The 25,558-nt window shown below is 44.5% G+C and overlaps 2 protein-coding genes across 8 annotated transcripts in view; one reads left to right on the top strand and one right to left on the bottom strand.

The window, feature by feature from the left end:
- Crtc (CREB-regulated transcription coactivator) overlaps positions 1–22,177 on the top strand; it is a 31,614-nt gene extending 9,437 nt beyond the window's left edge. For 3 of the 7 annotated variants that reach the window (XM_076537736.1, XM_076537740.1, XM_076537738.1), the window contains 10 exons: positions 9,461–9,716; positions 10,668–10,773; positions 11,334–11,457; positions 11,715–11,813; positions 13,739–13,894; positions 14,154–14,273; positions 14,354–14,512; positions 16,815–16,889; positions 16,971–17,136; positions 17,284–22,177. In XM_076537736.1, coding sequence (XP_076393851.1) covers positions 9,461–9,716; positions 10,668–10,773; positions 11,334–11,457; positions 11,715–11,813; positions 13,739–13,894; positions 14,154–14,273; positions 14,354–14,512; positions 16,815–16,889; positions 16,971–17,136; positions 17,284–17,501 — 1,479 coding nt within the window. In that variant the 3' untranslated portion in view covers positions 17,502–22,177. Of the gene's footprint in view, positions 1–9,460; positions 9,717–10,667; positions 10,774–11,333; positions 11,458–11,714; positions 11,814–13,034; positions 13,083–13,738; positions 13,895–14,153; positions 14,274–14,353; positions 14,513–14,782; positions 14,789–15,809; positions 15,873–16,814; positions 16,890–16,970; positions 17,137–17,283 lie in introns of all 7 variants that reach the window. The other 4 variants (XM_012281152.2, XM_076537737.1, XM_012281150.2 and 1 more) reach the window with 4 other exon arrangements.
- Positions 22,178–22,307: 130 nt separating this feature from the next.
- LOC105661979 (uncharacterized) lies at positions 22,308–25,448 on the bottom strand. The gene is made up of 3 exons (XM_012281144.2): positions 24,621–25,448; positions 22,763–24,482; positions 22,308–22,702 (listed from the first exon to the last, which is right to left on the bottom strand). Exons 1-3 carry the CDS (start codon positions 24,725–24,727, stop codon positions 22,502–22,504), a joined length of 2,028 nt encoding a protein of 675 aa, XP_012136534.1. The 5' UTR covers positions 24,728–25,448; the 3' UTR covers positions 22,308–22,501.
- Positions 25,449–25,558: the final 110 nt, after the last annotated feature.

The following is a 25,558-nucleotide window of genomic DNA, read 5'->3' as shown; positions in this document are numbered from 1 at the left end:
CAAGTTGGCGACCGTGACCCTGAGCGCATCCTGCGTTCCGTTTTCTCTCGGAGGAACTTTAGAATTTCGGAGGAGCCTGGAAGTAATTTGGAAGGTTTCTTCCAGCTATTACTAACTGGCGCGATTACCGACGCTCGTCAACAAATTTTACTAAATCGTTATCTCGCCTTGTTTTTATACCGGAGCGCGCTTACGAATCGACTCGATAAAATCGTTATATTTTTAATCGGAGAATGACCCGAGGAAGCCAGCTGTCGAACTAAATTTGGAAATCCGGCAAGAAAGAAGTTCTAGCGTTGTCGTTTGGCAATGTATAACAAATACGGCAACGCGAGATAACACGTTCAGCCGTGTTCGTGCAATCGTCGGAACTTCTAACTTTTGAAATTACCAGTCCCCGTTACGTTATAATTTCCTAATTACTCGTTCTTATACCTGGGTTGGTCACTATTTTTCTGATTAAAATGCAAAACCGTTGGTTAGAAGTTGAAAATGATCGCGTGAAATTACGACGGGTCGTGGTTAAGACGATATTCGTACGCGATAATTCTTGTTTCGCGATGAAACGCTCCTTGCGTAATCGCGTTTCTCGTTTCCGGTCAAAACATTGAAAATGTTTCCGAGTCGTGGACAAATTTAATGATCGTTATCGGTTCCGGTATCGAAGAACAGCGATCTTGTATCGCGTCGGTAACGTCCTTTGTCGATTCGACGATTAATTAATCGACATCTTCCGTACGCGTTCGACAAAAAATATCGTCGAGATTCGCGCTTTGACCGATCAGATATCTCGTTAACAACGTTCGTAATTTGCCATTAGATCGGCGTTCTTCTCGTTTTATCAATTAAATTTCGAGTCGCACGGAAGTGACCGGCGTAACGTCCGGACGAAATCGATATGCACCGGCCAAAGAGTCTCTCGTGCATGCTCCAGTTGCTGTCGGAGGCGATACGATTTCACGCAACGTCCTACGGATCGATTGGCTCTACGAATTGCGAGTTAATTAACCTTTGTGACCTCGACGTCGGTGGCCTATCGACGCGCGAATCTTTCCGGCGATTTGCAGAGAGATGTAACTCGCGTCGAATCCAGTATGGAAGGGTTAATAGCGGGTCAGGAGATAAAGAAAGGCAAAAGAAACGTTGCCGAACGCGCGAGTGACGAGAATTAGCGTTTGGACGAAAAAATTGGAATGAGGTTAAAGATGGTCGAGAATCGAGGGTGGGTAGATAACGCGAGCCCGGGCGCATCGGTCTCGAAGCCAAGGTCGGGTGTTTCGATCGGGCAAAGAAACGCACCTCGAGGGATATCGGGGTCAAGAGAGCGCTCGGTTTCTTAGTACGGTTCGGTTCGATTCTAGGTCGGTGCAAACGTCTTCAACCCCGTACCTCTGCCTCGATTAACGTTCCTTCTTTCATCCACCCCTCCCTTCGAATCTGTGAGTCGTGTTCGTCGAACCTTCCTTCCTCCTTTCGCCGGAATCGATCGAATTTCGCCGGATTTCTGCTGCTGGCCGCGCACGTGCAATGGCCCACCTGCAGCCCGCGCGACGCCCGAGTTTACGTTGTCGTGCAAACTCGGCTTTAACCTCTTGGACTGGCAACGGGTGCCGTCGAACATTGATATCGTTGCTCCAGATATCTCCCCGCGACAAAATCGCTCTGTCGGGATTGTCGTCGGGTTGATTCGTCGGTAACGATCGCTGCGACTATTCCGAATTTTCTAGTGCTCGTTTAGAAAGGAGCTTAGAAAGGAATGTTTCGAATAGAAAACGTTCCAGCGAAACGATACTTATCACGATTCGGAACTGACCGATTCGTTCGGTAAGTGACCGAGCGAAAAGGGGAAAGATCGATCGAAAGTTCCGCGATTCGATGCACGTACATGACATTTCGGTTAGTTAACCCTCGGTGTATAATTGCGATTAGGTTGCTCGTGCGGACGATGCTTCGTGTCTATTATCCGGTCGACTAACCGAACGAACAGTTTCATGCTAAACGCCTAATGTACCGCGTTAATTTATGCCTGTCGATTAAACAGTTGGAAATATTGCCTCGGCCTTCTCATCCGAAGGACCATCGGATCCGCTTGTACTTTATCGTAACCTGTCTAATCGCCGTTGCGTTTTTAAAATCTGTAAGTTGCCTGAAAAAAAAGAAAAAGAAATTTGTTGTTTCCGAAATTAAACGGTCAATGAATCGTTCGTATTCAGAGGACGATACGAAACTTGTCGTTTCCTTCCGAAGGTAATCCGCGTTCTGGTTCATTCAGCGAATTCCTCGTCGAGGAACGGCTGAAAGAACGAGGAAACGAAGACCGGTGAACGCAAACTCGCGGCGCGAGCTTTGCAGGGGAAAGGAGGAAAACAAACGGGAACACGTGCTCTCCGACCAGTGTGCACTCGTGCACGGAGTATTGATCGCGTTCTGCAGGTACTCGTTTGCCTGTTTCGTTAGCAGCGCGTCGATGGCTACTGCAACTGCGCCCAGTTTCGACTAGCTCCGCGAAGAAACATTTTCCTTCGGACCGATTTCGTTGTTTTTCTTCGAGCCGACGAATAGAGTGTCTTGCTCGGCACCTCCATCCGATTTCCTTCGGATTTTAAGGCTCTTCGTTCGCTAGCGCCTCTGTTTTACATTTTTAACTCTAACCTGATCTTTTGTCTCGCGTTGCAGAAACGATTACAGTTTTGCCGAGATGCTCGTTAACCTTTATCGAGATAAAAAATCGTTATACGCCGACTGATAATTGCCGAAAGCTTACGATTGGAATAGACATACATAGAATAATATGAATTATTAACCCTCTCGTGTCTCCATTGGCATCTATAGACATTTTATTTCGAACGATCGGAGAAGCGCAAAGAAAAATCTTTCGATCTTTTCAGAACGTATGATTCGACGACGGTCCGCAAGTTTCTTGGCCAACCAGATTATCGCGTTTTACATGATCTCTAGCGATCCGGCATGACATCTCGATCCGGCACGATCTCGAAATTGATTGCTCGTTATTTATATTCTACAGGTGGCCGGAGACGAAGGTTTCGGCCGTCGCGAGGCTACGTAACTGCGTGGAAATATTTTCAGGCTCGAATTCGTCGAGCAGTTATCGACGTTTTCCTTTCTTTCGAATCGGTTCAATGAAGAAGAATAAATTTATACGTTTAGACTGCTGCCACTTAGGAACGAATATTTTTGCGATAATAATAAATACACGATCGATGAGTATATACGTACAACTTTCTACGATATCTCTTTCGATCTCTCGGGATTATCAAAGAAATATGTAATTGGATTTGTCTAATGTATAATTCACGCGCGGCCGAGTTCGATCTCGGTCGGCACAAAGTTTTTTGGCCCGTCTTTTCCTCTTCGAAGCTCGATTAACGACGCGCCTTATGTTGGTCACTGTCCGTCGACTTTCAAAGGGAAGTCGTCCATCTCCGTGAATGATTATATGTATCGTGATTTCCAGTGTTCCATCGTCTCCATGGACCGTCGTCTCGATGTTTCGAGATTCTCTTTGCTTCTATCTCGCATCGTCTTCGAGTCACGATGAAAATTCATCGTTCCCGGAGAAAGCGTCGTTTTACTATTTTTATTTCGCAGCTGTTCGTGACTGGTCGCCGATGACTCGATCGTGACTACTCGTGACTATGCGTGTGCAGGGTGTTCGAAGCGAAACCGTAAAGGGTTAAGAACGATTCCGTGGAAAAGTGGAGCGTAAGGTTGAATCGCGCAGCCTTGAACGACACAAGGGGTATCCTCTGGCAAGTGGGTGGGTCAGCGGCGTCGGGGAGACAGTAGACGCCGTTGCGTGGGTGGAGCAAAGTCGTTCTGAAAGGACTAGAAGCGAAGGAGAAAGAGGGACAGAAGGGTTGAAGGAATGACGAGGAGGGAGTTTCACGCTCGTCGTCGATCGGTTCCTGACCTCTCCAACGTCTTCCGCGTTTCTGGCCATTCATACTCGACCCACGACTCTTCCTTCCACCTGCGGAACCTCCACGCGATACGTTCGCCAACATGCATGTTTCTTGGCATTTTCGGCAATGCAAAGCGCCACGACCCACTCGCGAAGGTATTAATACGTCGACCGCGCGACGGCTACGATCTAAATAATTGAAAAACGAATCGAAACAAAGAAAGAAACGTTCGAATCGCCTCCAGATACAGAGTCGACGCGGTAAACGAACAAATTATTCTTAATAGTTTCGCGGTGGCCCATGAATGTACGCAGTTACGGTAATTCGGTATCCGAGAATAACGTTTAAACGATATCGTTGCATTCTCTTTATTTCTATCGCGATTCGAGTACTCCGACTCTATTCAAGTATCGGAGAACGCGAACGAAATAAATTCTGCAAGGATCGTTCGCTTTTGAAAGGAACCACTCGGTTCGAAGAAAGAAAATAATCGGTGACTTTCACCGCTCGAATAAACGCGTATGCAGACATTTTCTCGGCGGACGTTAAGTAACGTTGGCCAATAATGTCGAAGGTCGTTGTTTTTCCTCCGAGAAAGTCGCACGCCGTTGGCCTGCGCGGCTCATCCTATAATTTCTCATTCCACTGCACCGTTGTCGACTCATCGAGCGGTCGATGTGCATAAGGGGTCAAAAGAGGATAAAATTACAAAGTGGAAAGTGTCATCGGCGTTCGATCGGCCACGCTGTCCTTGAATATCATCTGTAAAAATCGAAGGACACCGCTGTTGGGTCTGCTGAATATCTAATATCATTATTAGTGAACGTTGCTGAACCGCGCTGATCTCCTCGTCTTCTTATTTTCTATTCGTATATTACATCTTCCAGACGTTGAATATCTCGGCAGGCAAAAGAAGAGGCAAAGTGCGTGCGTGTCGTACACGTGTTCCGTCGACTTTTATTTCGTCGCCTGACCTCATAAGCGTCGACGCTCCGAAGAAATATCGGTTATAACGCGCGTTTTCTATCCTGTCGCGAACGTTTCGCGCAACACTCGATTAAAATTCATCGACTTTAACTTTAACAACCCATTTCGATAAGTTACGATAGCGGCGAGTTTTCGCGAATAGTCCGGACGCGTACAAGTACGCGATAGAAAAAGGAGGCAACGACCATCTCATTGAGAAGTTTCTCAATGTCAGGTTCGCGAGTGAAACGCATCAACGAATCTGTACGCGTCGCGACGACTCACCTTCGGTTAGCATCGTCGTTAATTAACGATGTCGGTCCCTGCCGAGGCCCGTTGTTCGAACGTTTCACGACTCGACACTTTCCTTAATTACGACGTTTTTATTATTGTTATTAGGACAACTTTTTCGCGATAATATCTATCTAATCGTGCTATCGACTCTTCCAATTAAAGGATCGCGAACAGTTGCTCCGTCGATAGGAGCAGCGAGGAAGGATTTTTAAAATCGAAACACGTACAAGCAATTTGAGCTCGAAAAGTGCGTACCGTTTACTCGACGAGCATAGAATATTTTCTCCTCTCGCTTGTTCGCCGGAAACCCGGCGACTTAGTCCCGTTCGACATGCACATACTCTAGTCGCTTCCATTCGTTGAGTTAGCTTTTACGTTCGTTGTTTTCGCTCTATTCGATAATCAGGGATTCTCTCTCTGGTCGTATAGAGGTGACCAGACTGATCGGAGTTCAAAGGATTAAGATACGAGGTCAATATTCGTCCAGCGGGAATCGACCAACTCGTCATCGATAAAGATTTCGGGACGATAGATCGTAACGAAGGATAATTCCTTGTCGTCAGCGATTAATAAACGATTTACGAATGTCGATCGGATCGATCGAGTTTTTTCGTTCACGCGTGAGTCGTTCGTTCGAGGCTCTATCTACAGGCTGTTTCATTAATTTCAGCGGTATGAACAAGCCACGTCTCGATTTAATTCCCTGAATACTAACGAGAATATGCAAAATAAAGTTATACGACGAAGGAAAACCTGTTTTTCATTCACTACATTCGATTTTCTTCTTATTTATTCACGATAATCAGCCACCTTGAAACGAATTGCATCGTGTCGTTCGACAGCTTTACCGTCGATAGCAACGCAAACAATTCATCTTCTTTTTCTTCTTCTTCGATGTTCGTGTATCTTTTTAAACGCCTTGTAATTTCTTTCGTCGTGCACGACTCGCAATTTACAGGACGCGCGTCCTTTTTAAACGTCGAACGATAAACGAAAAGGCTATAAAAAATTTCCTTTTCGACGTCGACGCGTTCATCGAAAGGAATATTTTCCCTGTTCCTCGGAGAACGTCGCGTTTCAAAACACTCGAGACGCGTCGGTGTAAAAAAAGATGGCATCGAAGCTATTCTCGTATCGTTACCATCCGGTTATCGATACATTTTGCATATTAGTGTATGTAAATAGCGATATATAGTTAGTCCGATCCAGTAAGACTGGTATCGAAACCGGTAACCTCTTCAAAATGCCAACGGAGTAAGATCCCGAACAAACGATTCCGTATAACGTTTTGTAAAAATTGTTCTATCCGAGGTGGACACATTTGCTTGAACGGTACGCGAATAGTCGACGAAAGAAATCTGTATGGCGGTTATCGCTGCGCTCGAATGTTCGTGCGAAATATATTTCATTTCTTAATAACGAACGAAGATCGAAGCATCGAGCTCGAAGTGCCGCTTCGATGCTCGTGATACATAATTCGCTCGTGTTTCAGGTAGGCGTCGCGACGCCATAGAACGCTTCGAACGCATTTACCGTGTCCCTTGATAATTTACCTCGTAATCTTGTCCGCGGTACTAGGCGTTGTAACACTGTAGCAGATCAAGCTTCAACCTACACGCGTGTGCGCGTCCTCTCCTTTTTCCTAATTGAAAGCTAAATGCACCGTCGTATTACCGATAATTATGTTACGCGTACAATTACACGGTAACATTTGCGTGTTCTCCTGCGAGAGGCGCTTCTAGTCTAACCTGACCTACTCGTCTACGTACAAACATCGAATACCTGTTTCTTCCGCTATCGATGACGGATACCAACGATCAGACTAACTCAGACCTAACCACGCGACTCTTCGTCGTATTAAGTGCAAGGTTATTCTTCGTATTTCGCGCGTTTCTTTCTCTTTTTTTTTCCTTTTTCTTCTTATTTCGCACGACTGTTTCGAGAAACGACTATCCCAGCCAGTGTAACATTTCTCTCCGGTTGTAACGATCGTGCGAGTAAGGCGCCGTAAATTATCCCGTTGGACGTTGTCCAATCGTCGCCGCTAAACAATTTACGGATTATCGCGGCACCGCACGTGATCTTTCTCGCGCGATTCCTCGGCTTTGCATTTTACATGGACCGAGAGTCGTCGCAACGTCGAGTCGATTTTAGTTACTGGAAGTTGTCGTCCGGTGCCTTTAACGTTGGTCCATGTTTGCCACGAATCGACGAATACGATTAATTCGTAATGGGAACTCGATCCTGTCGTCGTAGGATCGGAATCCTTATACTCGGTAATGCCGGATATAAAGATATATCGATGACGTTAAGTTAAGCTCAGGGTAATTAAAAATTAGCCATTTGTGTTCGAAATGATCGTTTGTTCGCGGCGCGAACCGTGGGAGAGGACATATTCTCTGTTTACCGCATAATTCATCAGATATTAGGTAATAACCGTGCGAACTAAGCTCGAGCGACACATGGTGAGCAGGAACGGGACGGTTAGGAATTTGTTCAGGCATCTCGGCGTTCTCTCCCACAGGAAATCCCGCAAAGTGTGCCAGTGCGGACCGGCCGCAAGCGTGCCAACTCGGGAAACGTTACTTTCGACCGACGAATTACGAGCGAGTTTCTTCTTCGTAGCCGTGCAACCGATGAAATTGTTATTTTTAGCCTTGCATCCCGTTATTCTCTCTCGTTGGAAATTCGCTTTTCGCGACGCGACGCCTACCTCGAGATTCCGTTTCTGTGAGGTCCGAGTTACGATTTTTCGTCGATAAACCCACCGCCACGACACACGCCTGTACGAGCGTATGTCCCATCTTGTTGCCGCGTTACGGCCGTTTCTCTCTCGTTCGGTCATTTCTCGACAAACTGACCTCTTCGTTTGACCGTTCATAAGCGAGGCTCGATATCTCGTGTGCACGACCTTGCCGATTATTATGTAAACACTGTTTTTCTAAACGAGAGATTAACCGGCGAACGATGCATGAACTTTTTAAGGAGGAAATCTTCGACGACTCATTGGCGGACGTTTTAATCGAAATCGACTTTTTATTTGCTTCGTGCACGATAGTTCGGTCTCGGCACGCTTGATCGGCGAGACAATTTTTCGATAGACCGATGGCCAGTACACCTGGTTATTCGATCGTTGAACTCTCGTGTACGCTGGATTTTCGTTCGCGAGGATATCCGAAGTTTTTGGCACGCGACGCGCCGATAGATAACGTTGCAATATTACGACGAACATCGGTTTTATCGTTTAACTATCGTAAGATTCCCGAAACGGAGTGCTCTCGGACAGGAGGCCGCGTGCAAAGAAAAATAAAGATCAGAATCCAGATCGTAATCCACCTCGAAAGCTGAACGGAGTAGCACGATTAGAGAGTGCAAGGAGACGTTAATCGGTATCGGGGTCAGATGAATGGACTCGTAGACGTATACCTGGCATGGCATATGTCGAGCACGTGTCGTTCAAGAATCGTGACCCGTCCAGTTCGCGTTTATGCACCGTGGCGCTCGAACTCGGAACAGGAGACACTTACGGTCGTGTACACGTTTCTTCGCAATGCCGTGTACCGACTAAAAATATATCGTTATGCCATACAATTCTTGCCATGCTAAAATTGGATAGGTACGACCCGGCCAGGTTTCCGACACGAGCCGACCAAATCGTAGAAAAAAAAAAAAGAAACGATTTTTCGAGTTTTCGATCGGACTAAACCGACAGGCTGAAAAAATCGAGCGTAAACGAACGATTCGTTGCGTGTACATTTTACAAATAGGAGCATGCCTTCTTCGTCGTACGGGAGAATGCCGGTTTCCTTGAACTTTGCGCAGCTATAGTCGCTCCGTCCGCCACTAGGCGTGTTATAATTAATAATTTGCCACGCGCGCGCCTCGTAGTAGTTCTTAGTTTCTCGTAGTTAGACAAAAGCCGATCATTGTCGGCGTCTCAAACGATTTTCGTCTATCGTTCGCTCCTCGAATTGTCCGTTTCCGAAATTTCATGGCAAAATTAGTCGAATCGCGTGAAAAGCGCGGGACCATGATTCGCGGTTATCCGATCGCGCGAGGTTTTCGAGACGGCGACGTCGAGTTTCCGGGATGTCCACGGACACGACGCGATCTAAATTCTAAATCAGGGTCAAACGAATCCTCCGGCTCGAGGCTAAAGTTGAAAGCGCGCTCTCTCGGCGCGATGAAATACGATGAAACGCAAATAATTGAGAGCGAAGATTCGAAGGAAAGAAAAAAGGCGAGAATGATGCAGCTGTCGCGATTTGCGTTTGCAGACGGCGCTGAGCAATCTGGAGGAGATGCAGCACAATTCCATGGCGTACCGCAACAACGAGAGGGGTAGAAGCATGGGGGTTGGTCCAATGAGGTCGCGTCCCATGGAGAAGAGGCACGACACGTCGCCGTACAGCGGTGTCCCTTACCTTTCACCACCCCCGCCGGATACCTGGAGGAGAACCAACTCGGATTCGGCCCTTCATCAAAGCGCCAACGAGGCCTGTCAAACGACTACCCCCATCCCCCATCGCCGAGGTACAAGCGTTCACCTTTCTTGTTTCTTGTACCGGTTGTTCTTGACACGTTTATTGTTACGGTGAAAGTGCACGCGTATCGTAATACGCGTTACGACCGACCATTAACTCGGTGCGTCGATTAGATAAGCCGTTAAGTTTCATTGTACGAAATTTGCTCGCAACCGCGTTCCAAATGAAAAGTTGCCGAATTTTCAAAACTTTCCGTGTCTCGAACGCGTCTCGCCGTTTCTCGTTTCCTCGTCTTCTGCAGGCGTAGTAACAGACGATGTAAATAAAATTGGATCGTTCGCGCGGAACGTAGCTAATCTGGGACGTAATCGCGCGATCATTAAGTCCGTCCGCGCATCGTTCCTGGGATTTCTCTTGTCTACCACGTTTCCTATGATAAACGATTTGTGCGCTCGAGCCGAAAAATCATTCTTCTACTCTCGCGAAAATTCATTCGAAATTTCGTCAAAGTTCTAAGGCTTTTCATTCGAACGACTTTTCAGTTATTGAAAAGCTCGAACACTAATTTCGCAGAAAACGGCAAGAGAACCCGAACTTGAAACGTTATACTCCGTCGTAACGTTAGTAAGCAGCATTACACAGTGTTAGGTTGCCGTCGCGAAATCGGACGCCTTGCCTTGGATACATCTATCGTTGTTTCGGAGGAGGATACCGCCGAACGCTTGAAATTTCCCGAGGGAAAATGCCGACGTAGGGGAAGTAACTCGTGCAAAAATTAAGCGTCACGCGGCCCGATTCTCGAGTATTCTCTTTTGTTGCATCGCCGTTTCCCGTGAGAAAGATTAGTTGGTCAGTGTACGACGAGTGGCCGACGGGCAACGTGGAATTCGTTTTGCCGTCGGGAACTGTCGATCCGACATTGATTAATCGTTTGTTTAATTAAGCGTAACGCGTCCATTTTTTACCGACAAAAGTATAGATTTTTGCGTTCGTTTCGCAGATCAACACACGATGAGCGGATCCGGAAGCGACAACAGAAATCTTCATTACGGATTTATCGAGCGGCCAAGATCGTCCTGTGAAATACCTAGAGTGCCTGGCAACAAGTAAGGATATCCTCGATTTGCAAAACTTTCTTCGACCGAAGTTTTCGGATCTCGCGAACGTATCCTACTCCCGATAAAGTTGACACTGTTTATTGTCGTGTGCTCCGTTCTGTGCATTATTTATGCATCGTGGCTATTGTACCGGAGTTTCATTGTATTCGCGACGCATTCTATCGCACATACTAATGCGCTCGTGTGCGGAGTTTATATAATTGTTGTAAGGGACCTTCGATTTTCGCGCGATCGCTGTTTAATTTTATCTGTCCGCTTTCTTTCTTACTCGACGCGCAAGTTGTTTGTTTCAATACGTTGTTGACCGGTGACCGATACGAGCAACTTTCGTGTTTGCGTATTCGTCGACTTACACGATTATCAATTGTTTATGCGTCGGCGATGTAGGCCATTATTTCGTTCGATCGTACAGATACATATACAGATACACGCGTAGTCGACGAAACTCGTTAACATTCGCGTAAAATAAGCTGTCGATAACGCGTTGAAGTGTAGCCTTCGTAAACCGCATCGATTTTTTCTGATTAGGGCACGTGTTTGTCTTGCAGCATAGACCCGAGCTCTCAACCACCGGGACAGCAAATTTCCATAGGAAACACGCGGTCGTTACCAGATCTGGTCCATTTCCCGTCAGATCAGGAGGACCATTCGAGCAGTACACCGTTCAGCAACGTAAGTTCAACGGATTCTACCGTTTCTTTCCTTTCCACCGACTCCTCCCCGCTGTACACGGTGCGTTTCCTTTAATCGTGAAAACTTGGAACATTTCGTTTACGAGATTAAAAGAAACGCACCGTATACGTACTCTTTACGCAGTTACCGCAAAGAAGAAAGAAGTAACATCTTGTTAGAAACGTAGCAATAGTTGTAGCAATAGTATACTTTTTGTCACGTTATCTGATATGATTGTACTTGCCGGTGCATTCCAGAGTCGTCAAACGAGCAGTCCTACAAACCTGTCGCCGACCAGCTTGCAGCAAGCTGGTGGGCTATCCTTTCCGCAGGATCAAAATCCGACAAGTGCCCAAGTAAATATCCTTTGCGACCCTCTGCCAGTATGTTGGATTCGTGCGTTCATAGACAATAAAGGAGTAACCGACGCGACGTGTCTTTCGACGCCGTGTTGATAGTTCGTTGCTTCGAGATGAACAGATTTCCTTGATTCGAGGCATAAGGTTCGATGAAAAGTTTCGACAGGATTTTTCGCGATATTGGAAAGACAAAGTCTACTCGATTACTTCGAAGTAGATTAGACTCGAGGTATCGTGGAATCGAGGCATTCGTTTCACGCTCTGTGATTCTATTTATTCGGAACGAGACGCGTAACTCGATTACAATCGGTCAATTCTGAATTATGCATTACGCACGGAAACGTTCGATGCAAAAGTTGCTAAAAGTAGCTTAACCCTCGCGTTAATAACCGATTATCGATGTATCTTAAGTCTTGAATCGATCTACGCAGATGCCCGTTTACGACGATACTTTTCTCGCCTCCGCTTTCGACGACGAGCAGATGCCTCGTTTCCATAAATTTTAGTACATAGTTTTACTGCATGAGAAGAGACAAATATTTTGTGCTTTTCTGCGCTTTCATAACCCACCGTAGCGTTGTTCCGCGGCACAAAGAATCAACGCGTTCCGTAATCGCGCGTAATTGATCGCGATTTTCAAAAGTAACAAACTATTATGATAATTTTGTCCCGACTTTCGATCGTCGTTTAATCACCGGCGTACGATTATGGAACTGAACTGGAATCGAACCGTTCAAATGTTTTGCTTCGAAGGATAATTATCGCGTTGCTCGCGTGCAGTTTCGATAGGCCGACGTTACTATTCTTCGATGGTGCAATATCGACCACGGTTTATTAATCGTTGTCTGAATTAGTCATGACACGGTTCAATATCGATTTTATCCAACATCCTGGATGGTAAAACACATTTTCTCGATCTGGCAAAAAATCGCGAACGGTTCTCGACTAATTATGTAAACGTTTGTTTACGATAACTTTCGTGCCTTTTTAACCGCGATTATCTATTCACGCTTTCTTAGATTCTACAAAATACTCGTTAATTATTTTTGATCAATGACAAGAAGAAAAGTTTTATTCGCGACATTATCGATCAGTAATTTTCTTCGCTTCTTCGATATACACAACCATCCTCCTACGCGCTTAGTGGTACCTTTAATTTCGTTTTTATTTTTATTTTGCCTTTGTTGTAGTGTTTGTTTTGTGTTTGTTATTTTGCAGAACCATTTATCAGTGCCTGTTAACTCTAGGTTCCTTCACACGTGCAAGGTTAGTAGCCGATTATTAATTTTTGTTCGCAACCGATAACGGCGTTCTTTTTTACTTTTGCTTTCTTTTCTTTTTTTTTCGTCGATTCTTTTCCCTTGTATCCCCGGTAGCGTTTTATAGAGTCGCAACGTCGACAGCCTGCAAAATGAAAATTGTATAGCTTACGTGTCGCGAATCGATGTTGAAACGAAACAATCCGTTTAAGCGGAATCGTCGAGGGCGAAACGTCGATTCGAAATTTCATACCGAACAGTTTGAAAGTTCCGTTTTCTTGGCATTCGCGAACACCGAGTCTTCAAGTCTCTGAGAGAACGGAACTTTTGCCCGTCACACGGTTAGATGAACATTAATTGTCCCCTGACGCGTTGCCAAATTTATATACTTTACATCGATTCGAAATAGAAGGACGCCCACTAGTTTAGTTATTCAACGATGCGCGATAAAACGTTGAAATCCTCTCGAATGACAAATGCTCGAACGGCTCGAGAGAAACAAATACGAATCGCCTTTGACGGGGTGCCGTTTTCGCTCGAAATCAACGGAGCCGATAAAACTATTCAGACTAGCTACGCGAAAGAAAGAAAGAAAGAAAAAACGGGGTAAAGAGAATAAAAGCGTGGACAGACCGATCGTTAATATCGATGGCTATGAAACAGGGTGTGGCGCTGGAAAACAGCACAAGTACTTCGCAACAGGATCTTCAAAGTTATTCGCAGCAACCGGTACCCGCACCACCGACGGCGACGACCCACAGTCCGGCTGGCCACTACATTTATCAGCAACCGCACAGTCCTGTGCCACCGCAAAGTCCAGTTAGTATACGTGTATTCCATGTACGTCGTTCTCTCCTTTTACGCGAATATATAGTTATCAGAAACCGTGACCGTCACAACGGGTTAAATCGGCCCAAAGAGATTCATTGTCTTTTACTCGCGAACTTGACGAATGACGCGAGAGTCAATCGCCGCCGCAGATTTCCTTCGAACAACAAACGCTTTTCTTTTCTATACGAATTACAACTCGTTGATCGTTGCCGCGAAGGAAATTTCTCTGTATCGTGTTTGTTCGCAGAAGTCGTCGCAACCCCAAACACAATCGCAGCAACAGCAACTGAACTCGTTAGGTTCGTACAGGTCCTCGCAGCAGGTGAACAGGCCGTCGCCGCAATCGTCGCCTGGCCTAACGGTTCAGGTAAGCATCGACGTCGGGAAATAGTCGGGATCCTTTTGTAACGGAGAATAAAAATTGATTCGTATACTTGTTGGTTACAGGGCAGTCCCTTAAGTTACAGCAACAATCCGTCGGCGCCTCCTAGTCCCACGGGGCATCCGGGTCCACCGAATTTGACGTCGGAGAACATCGATCAGAATAGTTATTTCCTGAATCAAGCGCAAGCGGCGCTTCAACAGGATTTCGCGCACTTCACGATGGTTAGTAAAGGCGTCCGTTTCCGGCATCCCGGATCGCGCCTCTCTTTCTTTTCTACTCAGGCAACGATCCGATTTTGTTTCATCGATCGACGCGATAACCGACGTATCAAAACGTGCCGTAAGCGTTGTTCAAGTAGGACCGTTGAGAAATTTCGAATACACGATTATTCGAAATTTCGCGGCTCCACGCGCGAGAACACCGAACCATTCGAACTGAACGAATTATCGTGTTTTAATCGGATCGATATTATTTGTTTGTGCACACGAAAGGGAGTGGTAAGTACGCGAGCGATTCTACTCGTTTCTTTTTTTCTCGTAATCTCGTTGTACGGATGCTGTTGGGTATGTATTTTAATTGTTTCTACAGACAGAGGTGCGAATAACATACGATTTTCGATGTGCATGACAAGCAACGCCTTCTCAGACGCGTTCTTACGTTCACGCGCGTTTACGAATCGCGATAAATTACAAGGAACATCACGCGATCACGTTTGTTTCCGATCAAATAGATTTATCGAACCGCGACGATCGCGTATCAAGATTCTATTGGAAGTTGGACCGCCGCAGTAATTTTTCTTTCTTTCCCCTTCTTTTTAAATTGTCTTAGGACTAAGGCACGGTCTTTTTTCTTTCAGTCACGGCTCATGGATTTCTTTCGCATTTTGTTTGACGGTGACTGGCCTTCGTCGACTAAAACGAAGCTCGAAACGTATGAATTATTCTACGCGTACGAGTTAGCAGGAATCAAGTGCCGTCACTGTCGCTTTCGGCATACCGATCTCCCGTGTTTGGTTCGACGTCGTTTAAAAAGGTTGTAAATAATTATGCGAGTTAATAATCCATGAGCTGTCGGTAGCCGAGCTCGCATTGTGCGCTTGTTAACCGTTTACCGATAATCGACCGATGATCTTTGTTTTAAGAACGGCTCGCAGCTGCTTGCTCGTTTGCCCGCTTACGAACCGTCGCCAGAGACATTTATTTTTTGGGCGAAAATTGTTCGACGTATCGCTTACGACGTATCTACTAGAATTTTCTTTTCTCGACGGAACGACGTTTCATCGTGCTCATTGATCGTCCAAGTAATTTTTCATCGCGGTGCTCGCTGATCGATAAACGCAACAACGGCGGTCGCGTTGCATCTTCGAATCACGCACGCTTGTTTCGGTCGACTATAGCACCGATTCGATCCGAACGATTTCTTAACATCCTCGTACCACTCGAAATCCTAATTCTCTCTCGTTCTGCGATACATTGAAATGTTAAGCCTTGATGTTTATCTGTTGCCCGCATCCGTCAGGATTGGCCGAAATTCGCGCAGCAGCTCATGGAACTTGGTTGCACCTGGAGCACGCAGATAGAGGTGAAATAACGCCCTTAGCAAACTATATCAAACTCATTCTTCTCTTTCACCCTTCGACGACTCGAGCTTACGCCTCTCTTGCTACTGTCGCATTCTTCGCGTTTCGAATCGCGAATGCTTTATATCTATATCCTGTAAGTAGATCGGTGGAAGTAGGGGTGACAGTGCGCTGATGGTTCTAGTAGATAATCGGTGCCCTCGATGCCTATTTTCCACGGATCGTGTACACGTGTACGTACGATGTAATACGTGCCAGGAGTACTTGATTATCGCCGTAGGTTCGGGCTCCTTATATTCGATTAGTAGAATCGTGGAAGGGAGGACGAGAGAGTAGACTGTGTCGGTAGTGAAGTGCATAGCGTGATTAATTATCGATACCGAGTATGTATCGGTTTCTGCTCCCGATTCTCCACGAATCCTACGTTCGCGTATAAAGCGTACTTAGGAGTCCTTAATTTCCATTGTACGATAGGAATCCCTACGGTCAGCAGTAGACTGTTTTAGTGGATTCCTATTGCTCAACTTCTAGTTATCAACGGCAAGATAACCGAAGGTGAAAGAATTCGGAAACTGTTGTAGTACCCTCTTAACCAGGTCGGTCAATGAAAGCGTTTATCTTTCGATTCGACCCATCTTTTGTTCTTCGTTCCTTCCGCTTTACTTTTATCCTGCCCTTCTCCCTCGTCGTCTTCTTCGACCCTTCTTTATTTCGCTTCGTTCTAGCATGATTTTCCTCGTTGATCGAACGCGGGGACGGAGCAGTGTTCGCGATATATTATTAAAAGCAGAAAATCGCCTCTCCTCGTTGCTTGCTGTCCACCGTTCTCTCCCGATCCCGATTCGTTTTATCGGGAGAGCGCACGCGCCATGATTATAATCCTACCTCGATACTGACTCGTTCCTCTATATTTTTTTCTATGCCTTTTTTCTTTTTCGCTTCAGATGGACACGCCCGGATCGACCAACATGATTGGAACTTACATAGGTTCGCCGAACCACACCACCAATTACGCGCAGGTAAGTAACTCTCTTTCGAACGACGAGTCGACTGTTCTTCTCGCATAAGCGACGTTTAATTCGTTGATAATTTCTTTGTAGAACGACACGATAAATGTCGGGGGTGAATTGGGCAGCGGGGATGCTGGTTATTTCAGCACGAGTCCGCAAATGCCGTTCCAGCCTACGACCACGACCGCGACCACCACTACCACCACTCAACAACTCACACCTCAGACGCCGAACACTCCAACGATCATCCTCACCGGTGAATTAACGCATTTTCATCACGATTTTAACCACGCAAAATTTAATATCCTCGTGGACTTTTCGTCTAGATCTTTCTTGAAAAGCAACGCGACTTCGTCGATCGAATTTCATATAGATTGACCGATTCTTTTTCTTTGATTCACAGATTTCTCCGGCGCGGACGACCTGACGAATCCAGAGTTCGTGAAAGATCTGGGTACGGCGATGATGGGTGACTTTGATCCCGATCTGTTCCCATCGGACGACGCTTTGAGGCAAGGCCTCGATCCCATCGACATGGATGGTCTACAAATGCTCACCGACCCGACGATGGTCATATCTGATCCCAGCGCAGAAGCCCATTTTAGGCTAGATCGACTTTAAGGCGAGACATTTTACTCATTTTCGATTACGCGCTGACTATATTACGTAGGAATACAAATTTCTTATCTGTCCTGGTGTCGCGATTTATTCTTGGGACACTTTGACAAATGAGACAAAAAGGTTTTGCTCCTGCGGTCGCCGACGCCTTTCCTACGAGATGTCGTTTTCTAGTAAATACCTTTTATCGATCGTTCACGATCGCGATCGACGTTCTCGTTTCGTCTTAAGAATGGGAGGAACGATATTAAACGCGAGAAATCGATCGTCGTTGGAAACGCGTTAGATCGACCAACGGATCGAATCGGTCTCGTTCGTGATAAACCGTTAATTGAAGATTAAGTAAATACAAATCTTTATTAACCCTTTTTTTATTTTATACTACTTTGTACATTGTATCATGTATGATCTCTAAGAAGCACAAAACGAAATGTCTACTGATTTATACATGCTTTTGTCATATACGATTCCTAGTGAGATAACAATCTACTACTATTTAGATGAAATTATACGTGTAGAGAAAGAGGGAAAAAGATAAAAACATACACACACATACACAGACGTGGGTCGATCATGCTCCGTGTTCATCGAAACAGGGAAGAAACTAGAGCGTGGGATACCAGTAAAGACACGTACACGAGAGAAAGAGTGAGAGAGTGAGAGAAAGAGAGAGTGTGAGAGAGAGAGAGAGGGAGAGAGAGAGAGAGAGAGAGAGAGAAAATGGAGACACGTTTCTTCTTTTTCGATGGTATTTTTCCGAAAAGAGAAAAAAAAGAATGTGTTCAAGCTTTTATTTTACATTATTCTCGCCTTCGTTCGTCGCGCATCTTTGGCTCGATCGAGACTCGAAAAAGTCATTCGACGCTTCCCTTCTACATGTTCTATCGGAAAAGTAACAAGATTGATTTCTTCAAAGATTGTACGCACGCGATCTCCGTTCAGTTTGCAGCGTCGTTCCGCACGATAGAATGTTAAAGACAACTATATATATATATATGTACACACATACACACACGCATATATATATATTATATACATATGTAAGAGAATAAGATGTGTAAAACCGCGAAGACGAGTGTACGCGGTCGTCAATTGTTTTTTGAAAGTAACGTAAAATTCTATACTTTGTATACACGTTGAATAATTAAGAATTAATTAGGCGCGTGCACGTTAGAATTAAATTCGACTAAAATCGAGAAAAAAAGGCACGGAAATCACGTGGTCACGTCTACCGGGTAGATCGTGGTGCACGTCTAAGAAGTGTAGACAACGGCAGTTCGACCAAAGTTGGGCACTTAAATTTTTGAAGTAAAGACTTCGATATATTGGAAATTAATATAATCTAAAAGATTGCCGCAGTATATTCGAAGGTGCTAAGAAGAATAACGAATTACAGAAATCTTTTATACCCGTAGAATTTTATTGGTACGCAGAGATTTTATTGTATCGAACGAGAAGCGAAAAACTGTTTCATCGAAGTAATGTATATTAGTTCAAAGTCTGCTAGCTCGGTATCATCCGGTTCTAGAAATGAACGTTTCAAAGAGTCTCGAGTTACTCTCGGTCTAGAGTAACTTCGTTTGCGATATTATAAAAATATTTATGTTATGAATTTAAAAATCAAAGGCATAAATCCTGGTGTCCGTGCTGGATCCGCAGCCACGAAACGGTTAGTCGCTTTTCGTCGAAAAGTTTTTAATAGAGTTTTATTGAATTGACATTTCACAGAGTTACCTAAACGTTTGTTGAGAATATGAAGAAAGTTTATGCCTCGCCGCGTTTGTTGTTAACGTTCTGACGAGTCTGCTATACATAACCGAGTGTACTGCCTATTGTGCCTGAGCACAATGTTCAATCGATTTTCAAGAGTTAATTAGAAGCGCGCGAGATCGACGGCAATTTTGAAACATCGATCAATCGAGTAGATACAGTTGTATTTATACCCTAACGTTAACGTTGACTTCGATAACTGTGTCTCGCGCGGAAGGAAAAGAAGGAACTCTGTAAGAAAGTTAACGTGTTAAGATGGAACTTTCTTCCCTCCGATTCGTTTGATCTGCTCGCGAGACGGTGCCAAAACGCGTAGATATCGTCGTTCTAGATTATAAGATCATTCTACCGATTCGTAATGAATGTACGATATAAATGCCGTGGTTCACGCTGGAAATTTTGAGAATTCGTATGAAATTATCGTATCGCGTGGTGCCACCTAACGAAAGTTTCGACTCTGCGGCTGTGATTCTCAAAACTTTCAGATTGACTCGTTTACAAACGATAAGAGTTTCGATCGAACGCGTGTATCGTCCCCTTTTCGTAAATCTGTAGCTTTGTAATGGTACTTAAATCGAGCGATCGCGATTTCGATTATATCGCGAACTTTATAAGTTGATCTTAATTTCGTTTCTACAAAACATTTCCTATCTGGAAGGGATCAAAGAATAATCGAAACGGTTAAATAGTTATCGAATACAATATTGCCCCTTCGTAGCATTGTATCGTTCTCACTGCTTCCTCGGCATTCCTCAACTATAGTAAACTCCAAGAACTTTCGTGGAAACTAAGTAGGGAACAAGTAGCGTTACGTGTTAAAACGAATACGGCCGCGAGCAACGATGACTTCCTTCGGTAAAGGAGATCCTCGTTACTCGTACACTGTACATTCGCGTGTATAGATAGCTTCGAAGAAGTTACACGAGCGATAGAGGCCATCTATGCTCGCAGTTGTACTTAAACGAGAGCACGTATGGCTTAGACGAGTAGTGGGAGACCTTTTTAACCTAAGGAAGGCATCTATGCACGCGACTGTACTTAAAGGAACAACAGTGAAACACGGTAGTGGGACGTGCCTACATCCTTCACCGAAAAAAAACCATGCACGCGAGTGCATCTTGGTCTTGTAATCGTTGTGATAAATAGAGATGGATCCAAAATTTGCGTCGCTCGAAAAAGTAATATTGTCCTCTTTCTCTGATATGTCTCCGTCTCTCTCGCACACGTACATACACACACACGCTCTTTCTCGGTCAAGCAAGCGTCTCGTAAACGATTAACGCGTCGGTTCGTTGTTGTGTTCGACAAGAAATCAGCCCCCGATTCAAGAGTAAATTCGACAAAGTCACGAAAAGAGAGAGGAAACAAATGGCAAAGGACATAGAAAAGCAGTTGGTCTCGTATCGAATGAGTTTAAAGAACATACAATGGAAAGAAGAAAGGAAGGAAGGAAACATTGTAATATTTGTATATAGCCATGTTATTGTGGTAAAGAAATTACCTTATATTATTATAAATATTACGCATATATATACATATATACGTGTACGTATATGTATATATATATAATATATATATATATTAAGTCTGTAATACCGTTACGTTGTTGTACCATATTATTGTGAACACCATTTCTCAGACATCGATTTTTTTAAATAAAAACAAAGTCTCTATCGATATGCACTAAGTACCAAGCAGAGTGTCCGTCGCAAATCCACCGTACATCGCCAAAATTCGAGTCGATTCGATTTTATCATTTAACCGTGGCTTTTTCGCCTCGTCTCGCTCTTTACGTTGCCATTTTTTTTTTTTACTAATCCATTGATCCATCATATAACGAAACAAAAGACACTTTAATGACTTTCAAGGCGAACAAATAACGAAACGATCGGTTCAGAATCTTTGATTATACAAAAGTCAATTCTTTAACTGGAACTTACAGGTTCGTCGCTTAGTCGCAGTAGATCGTGTAATTCGTTATCGAATAAGAACGAACGTTTCGGAAAAAGAAAAACGTTCTTAGCGGAAACGAGAAGTGGTGAATTTTTTTTTATTTAACGATCGCTGCCCAAACGTCTCGTTGACCAGCCTTTTCGTCAGACTGATGTTCACTCTTATCGTTAGTTTATCCAATTAAGGATCAATTAGCACGAGCAATTCGCCCGTTAAGTCAGTGTCCACGATCAGAGACGCGACGAAGGAGCTTCGTGAAACGCGTGCGTTCGACGTGTCGCGTTAATGTTCAGGCGTACCAGTCATTTCTTACCGCAAACATTTCAACATACGCGTTTAACACCACAGGGATACCGACGCGTAGCAAACAACAGTATATTCCTTCCTTTAATTTCACCCTTAGAAAACGTACATTGAAGTCGGATATATACCGTGGAAATTCAGAATAAACAATCCCTGAAGTCCAAATTAGGAAACCTTGGATCATTTCACAATTACCAGGTGTTCCTACCATCCCTGTGGAGGTTAACGCGTAGGCTGCCTTGGACGCGAACGATGACTTCGTAAATTTTATACGATAGAACGATTTAAAAAAAAAAAGGAAAAGACAAAAAGGCAATTTTAAAAAAGGTTACACTGCGAATCGTGGATGCGATACGACGCACGCGTATAAAAAAAGACTAAAAGAACGTCACCTTCGACATTTTTCACACGACACCGTGGTCCTCCTGCCCGTCGATGTGTAAATAATTGTTTCATATTGTTGTAAAGTAGAACGATGATTGAGGAGAGATGGATGACGACGAGACAGTAGGAGACGGCGGGTCTCGATTGCCGAGAATAAAAAAGAAAGTCTCCACCCGTAATGTATGCGCACAAAAAATAAGAGGGTTTAACGATCTTATGTGTCTTCTTCGTGTTTAATCGTATCTTTGTTATTAAATCTTGAACGTCTACGAATGCGTCTTTCTATTTGCCTTACATAGGTTTACTCCTTTCATTCTCATGTTTATTAATTCGACGCTTCTTGCAGAAATATATCGCCAGGACCACGAAGAATCGGACTGAAAGGATCAACGGTGCATCTGTACTATCATTATCTATATTCTTATTTCCGTATTCTGTATCGGAATTATACAACGTTAAAAGTAAGATTTAAAGGGAGAAAAGCGAGGACGCTTTTGTGACAGACTATATCTACTGTTGATCGCGATTAATCTTCCAACTTGAATCTAGAGCCAATTGCGTATGTACGAAAAGAAAATGATTGTTCTGTATGCTCAGGTTTTCGAGGACGAAGGTCGAAGTACTCGTTTGATCCTTTTAAACCGAGCCAAAGCCACGCCCGGTTCACCGTGCAATCCACCAAACGCTTCTCCGTATTCCGTTGCCAATGGACCGAGTTCTTCGCCGTTTCCCGTCAACGAGGCCACGGAGCCAGACTTTTTCTCCGCTAGAGAATCCTGTTCCGCTAGCATCTTCTGAAAAGCGTAGGTTACGCGTTCTTACGATGCATCGATATTACTGCATAGTCGTATTACCTTTTCGTCGTCAACGTCTCCGTGCAAACTGGAATCTGCGCTGCGTTGTGCATGAACCAGCGTCGAGCTCTTGGACCTTCTTCTTCTCTTCTTACCCGCGTTCCTGACCAGGAACACTTGTCTTGGATTGTCTCGTTTCTGTAGAGATGTTTCCCTCAAAATAGTACGCTTCTTAGGCGTTTCTCGGATTAATTTTTTAGTCGGATCCGATTCTTTGCTTTGCACTTTATCCTGACCATCGTTCTGTCTCTTCTTCCGTCTCGTCGACCTTTTGTCGGCGTTCTCGTGCTCTCCGGACTTCCTAGAGTTCTGCGTAGACCTCTTAACTAGATTCTCGCGTTTCTGAGACTCGGATTCAGAAGCTTGCTCTTCGTCCTCGTCCTCTAACTCGTGTAACTCGTCGAATTTCGCGTTATTCTCCTCGATCTCCCTGATACGTTGTTTCTCCTCGATCTCTCTCTTGATCTCCTCTTTGATCGAGTCGATCTTCCTCTGGATCCGCTCTTCGACCCGTTTCTCGTAATCGCTGTCTTGATCTTGCGGAACCGTCTCGACATTCTTCGAAGAATCTAATTTAGCAACGTCCTTGGATGCAGAGGTGTCTGCAGCTCCGTTGACATTCGTCGCTTCTGGCCTCGAAATTTCTGCAACCTTCGATTCGTCCACTTTGGAGGAACTTTTCAGACCCGACGAATCGCTGACCAATTGGTTAGCGGCTTTGTTGTCATTCGACAAACCGATTTCCTCTCGTGCTTTTTGGTCCGCAGAATCCTCCTGGGTCTCTTGACTCAAAGTTTTCGGATTTTCGTCGATCTTCGCTACTGCCTGCTCGTTTAGCGCCGACGTTTGCTTAGATGCATCACCCTCCCGATCGGCACTCACCTTCGAATCGATTTCTTGCTTTTCAGTAGCGTCCCTCTTCAAATGTTCCTGATCGTTCGAGTCGACTTTGTTAATCTGACTATCCGACGACTTGCCTCTTCCTTCCGAGACGATGTCTCTGTTCATAGAAACATCCTCGACTTTCGCGTCATTGACAAAGTCGCTTGGACTCGCGACGTCTTCGGTTTTCGCAGAAACCTGTTGTGCTTCCGATTCCTTCGAGTCATCGTGCTCTCTCTTTACTCTGGAGTCACCGCGAACCTTCTTCTTGTCGATTTCGTCGTCAACGGATTCTTGTTCGTCCACTGCCGCGTCTTCCTCGGACTCGATGAAATCTTCGTCGAGTTCCTCGTAGTCTTCGGCTCCGGAGATGCCTCTTTTCGCCACGTCTTTCGTTTCAAAATCATCGTAAAGGCTGGATCGTTCTTCCTGATCGATGAATCTGTCCGAATTTTCGCCAACGAGGAACTGACGGCTTCTGTACCCAGATTCTTTGTTCTTCGAAGTTGCCGCAGACTCGTCCTCGACTTCGTCGGCGTATTCGGACGCGTCCTGATCAGCGGAAGTGTCGTAATCGGTGAATCGTTTGTTCGGAAGCTTCGGGAGATCTCGAGAAGATCGTGACTTTGATGCCGCTTTTTTAAATTTTAACGACCGTTTCTCTTCGTTTAGAGACTTTTCGTTAGCCTTCTTGTTCTCTCGTTTCACTCGAACGCTTTTGCTTTCGATATCGATCGCATCGTTTTTCTTTTCAATCGGTCCTCGGAAAATTTGCTCGATCGAGGGATCTATCTTGTTGCGTGGCTCCTCGGTCGCACAGTTACTAATTTCCGTGTTACTAATTAGAAGAATGAATTTGGAAAGTAAGTTAAAGGTTAGTTGAACCGATCATATAATTCGAATAATCGAAGCGTTTAGATTTTGAATCGTACCGAATACTTTCAAGCGTAATACCTAATTTTTATGCATTTCGTACCTGATGATGTCCTTAACGAATTCCGAACGGCAATAAGACACAATCGAATGAAGCAACATCGACAGGACAAGAATGTACATGCAGTTTAAACGGAATCGTCCGTTCATGTTGTTACACAGGAGACATCTTGACGTAAACTATTTTTTATCGAACAGGTGATATACTTTCATATTTGGATTATTTTCGAAGAGATAAATCGTATGTCGGACGATATCGGTGCTCTATGAATGAAGCAACTACCAGTCGATTTTGATCGAGACTAGTGTTGTTGCGATCGACTCGATGTAGTCATGGCAATTTGAAATCTTTTACCGTGATGTTGTGCTCGATAGAATCGGGTACGTCGAGGAATAAGTTACAGCGTGTACAAAATAATTCTTTTTATTGTTCATAACCCTCGTTCAGCTACACACGTTAATATAATGCGATATGTACAGACAGACTGAACTTTGCTGTTATCAACGATTCGAGTCGCGATGATACGTTTTTCTAAAAATGCAATGTTACACAAACATTTCAGTATTATTTTCTATTTTCGTACCAACAACCGGTACGTTACTCGACTATGTAGAAACGATTCGTTTTCGCGCGATGTGTACGTACACATGTATATATGTATGTATGTATGTATATTTACAGTAATTTTGTGACTGTCTCCTATTTTATAAACAAGTGTGTATATAATTCAATCTTTCGCTTTCACTCGATGTTATGTAAACCCAGCATACATACTCGAGTTTTGATAAATTTAATGCACGAAACTTTGCACTGTCTATGGAGCTAGTTTGTTCGCACGATTTGCGAACAGCCCTTGACCTCGCGCGAACTGTTAAATTCGTCGAATGATTCACGCGTAAAATAAGGAGTTAGATACTTTATTTAATTAGGTAGTAACCAAAAAGAATTTAACTCGTAGCTTCTCGTCTCTACCTAATACT

This window comes from Megachile rotundata, chromosome 12, assembly GCF_050947335.1.
Source record: "Megachile rotundata isolate GNS110a chromosome 12, iyMegRotu1, whole genome shotgun sequence".
Taxonomy (NCBI): domain Eukaryota; kingdom Metazoa; phylum Arthropoda; class Insecta; order Hymenoptera; family Megachilidae; genus Megachile; species Megachile rotundata.
The sequence above is the reverse complement of the archived record's forward strand: the minus strand, read 5'-3'. Positions and strand labels throughout refer to the sequence as shown.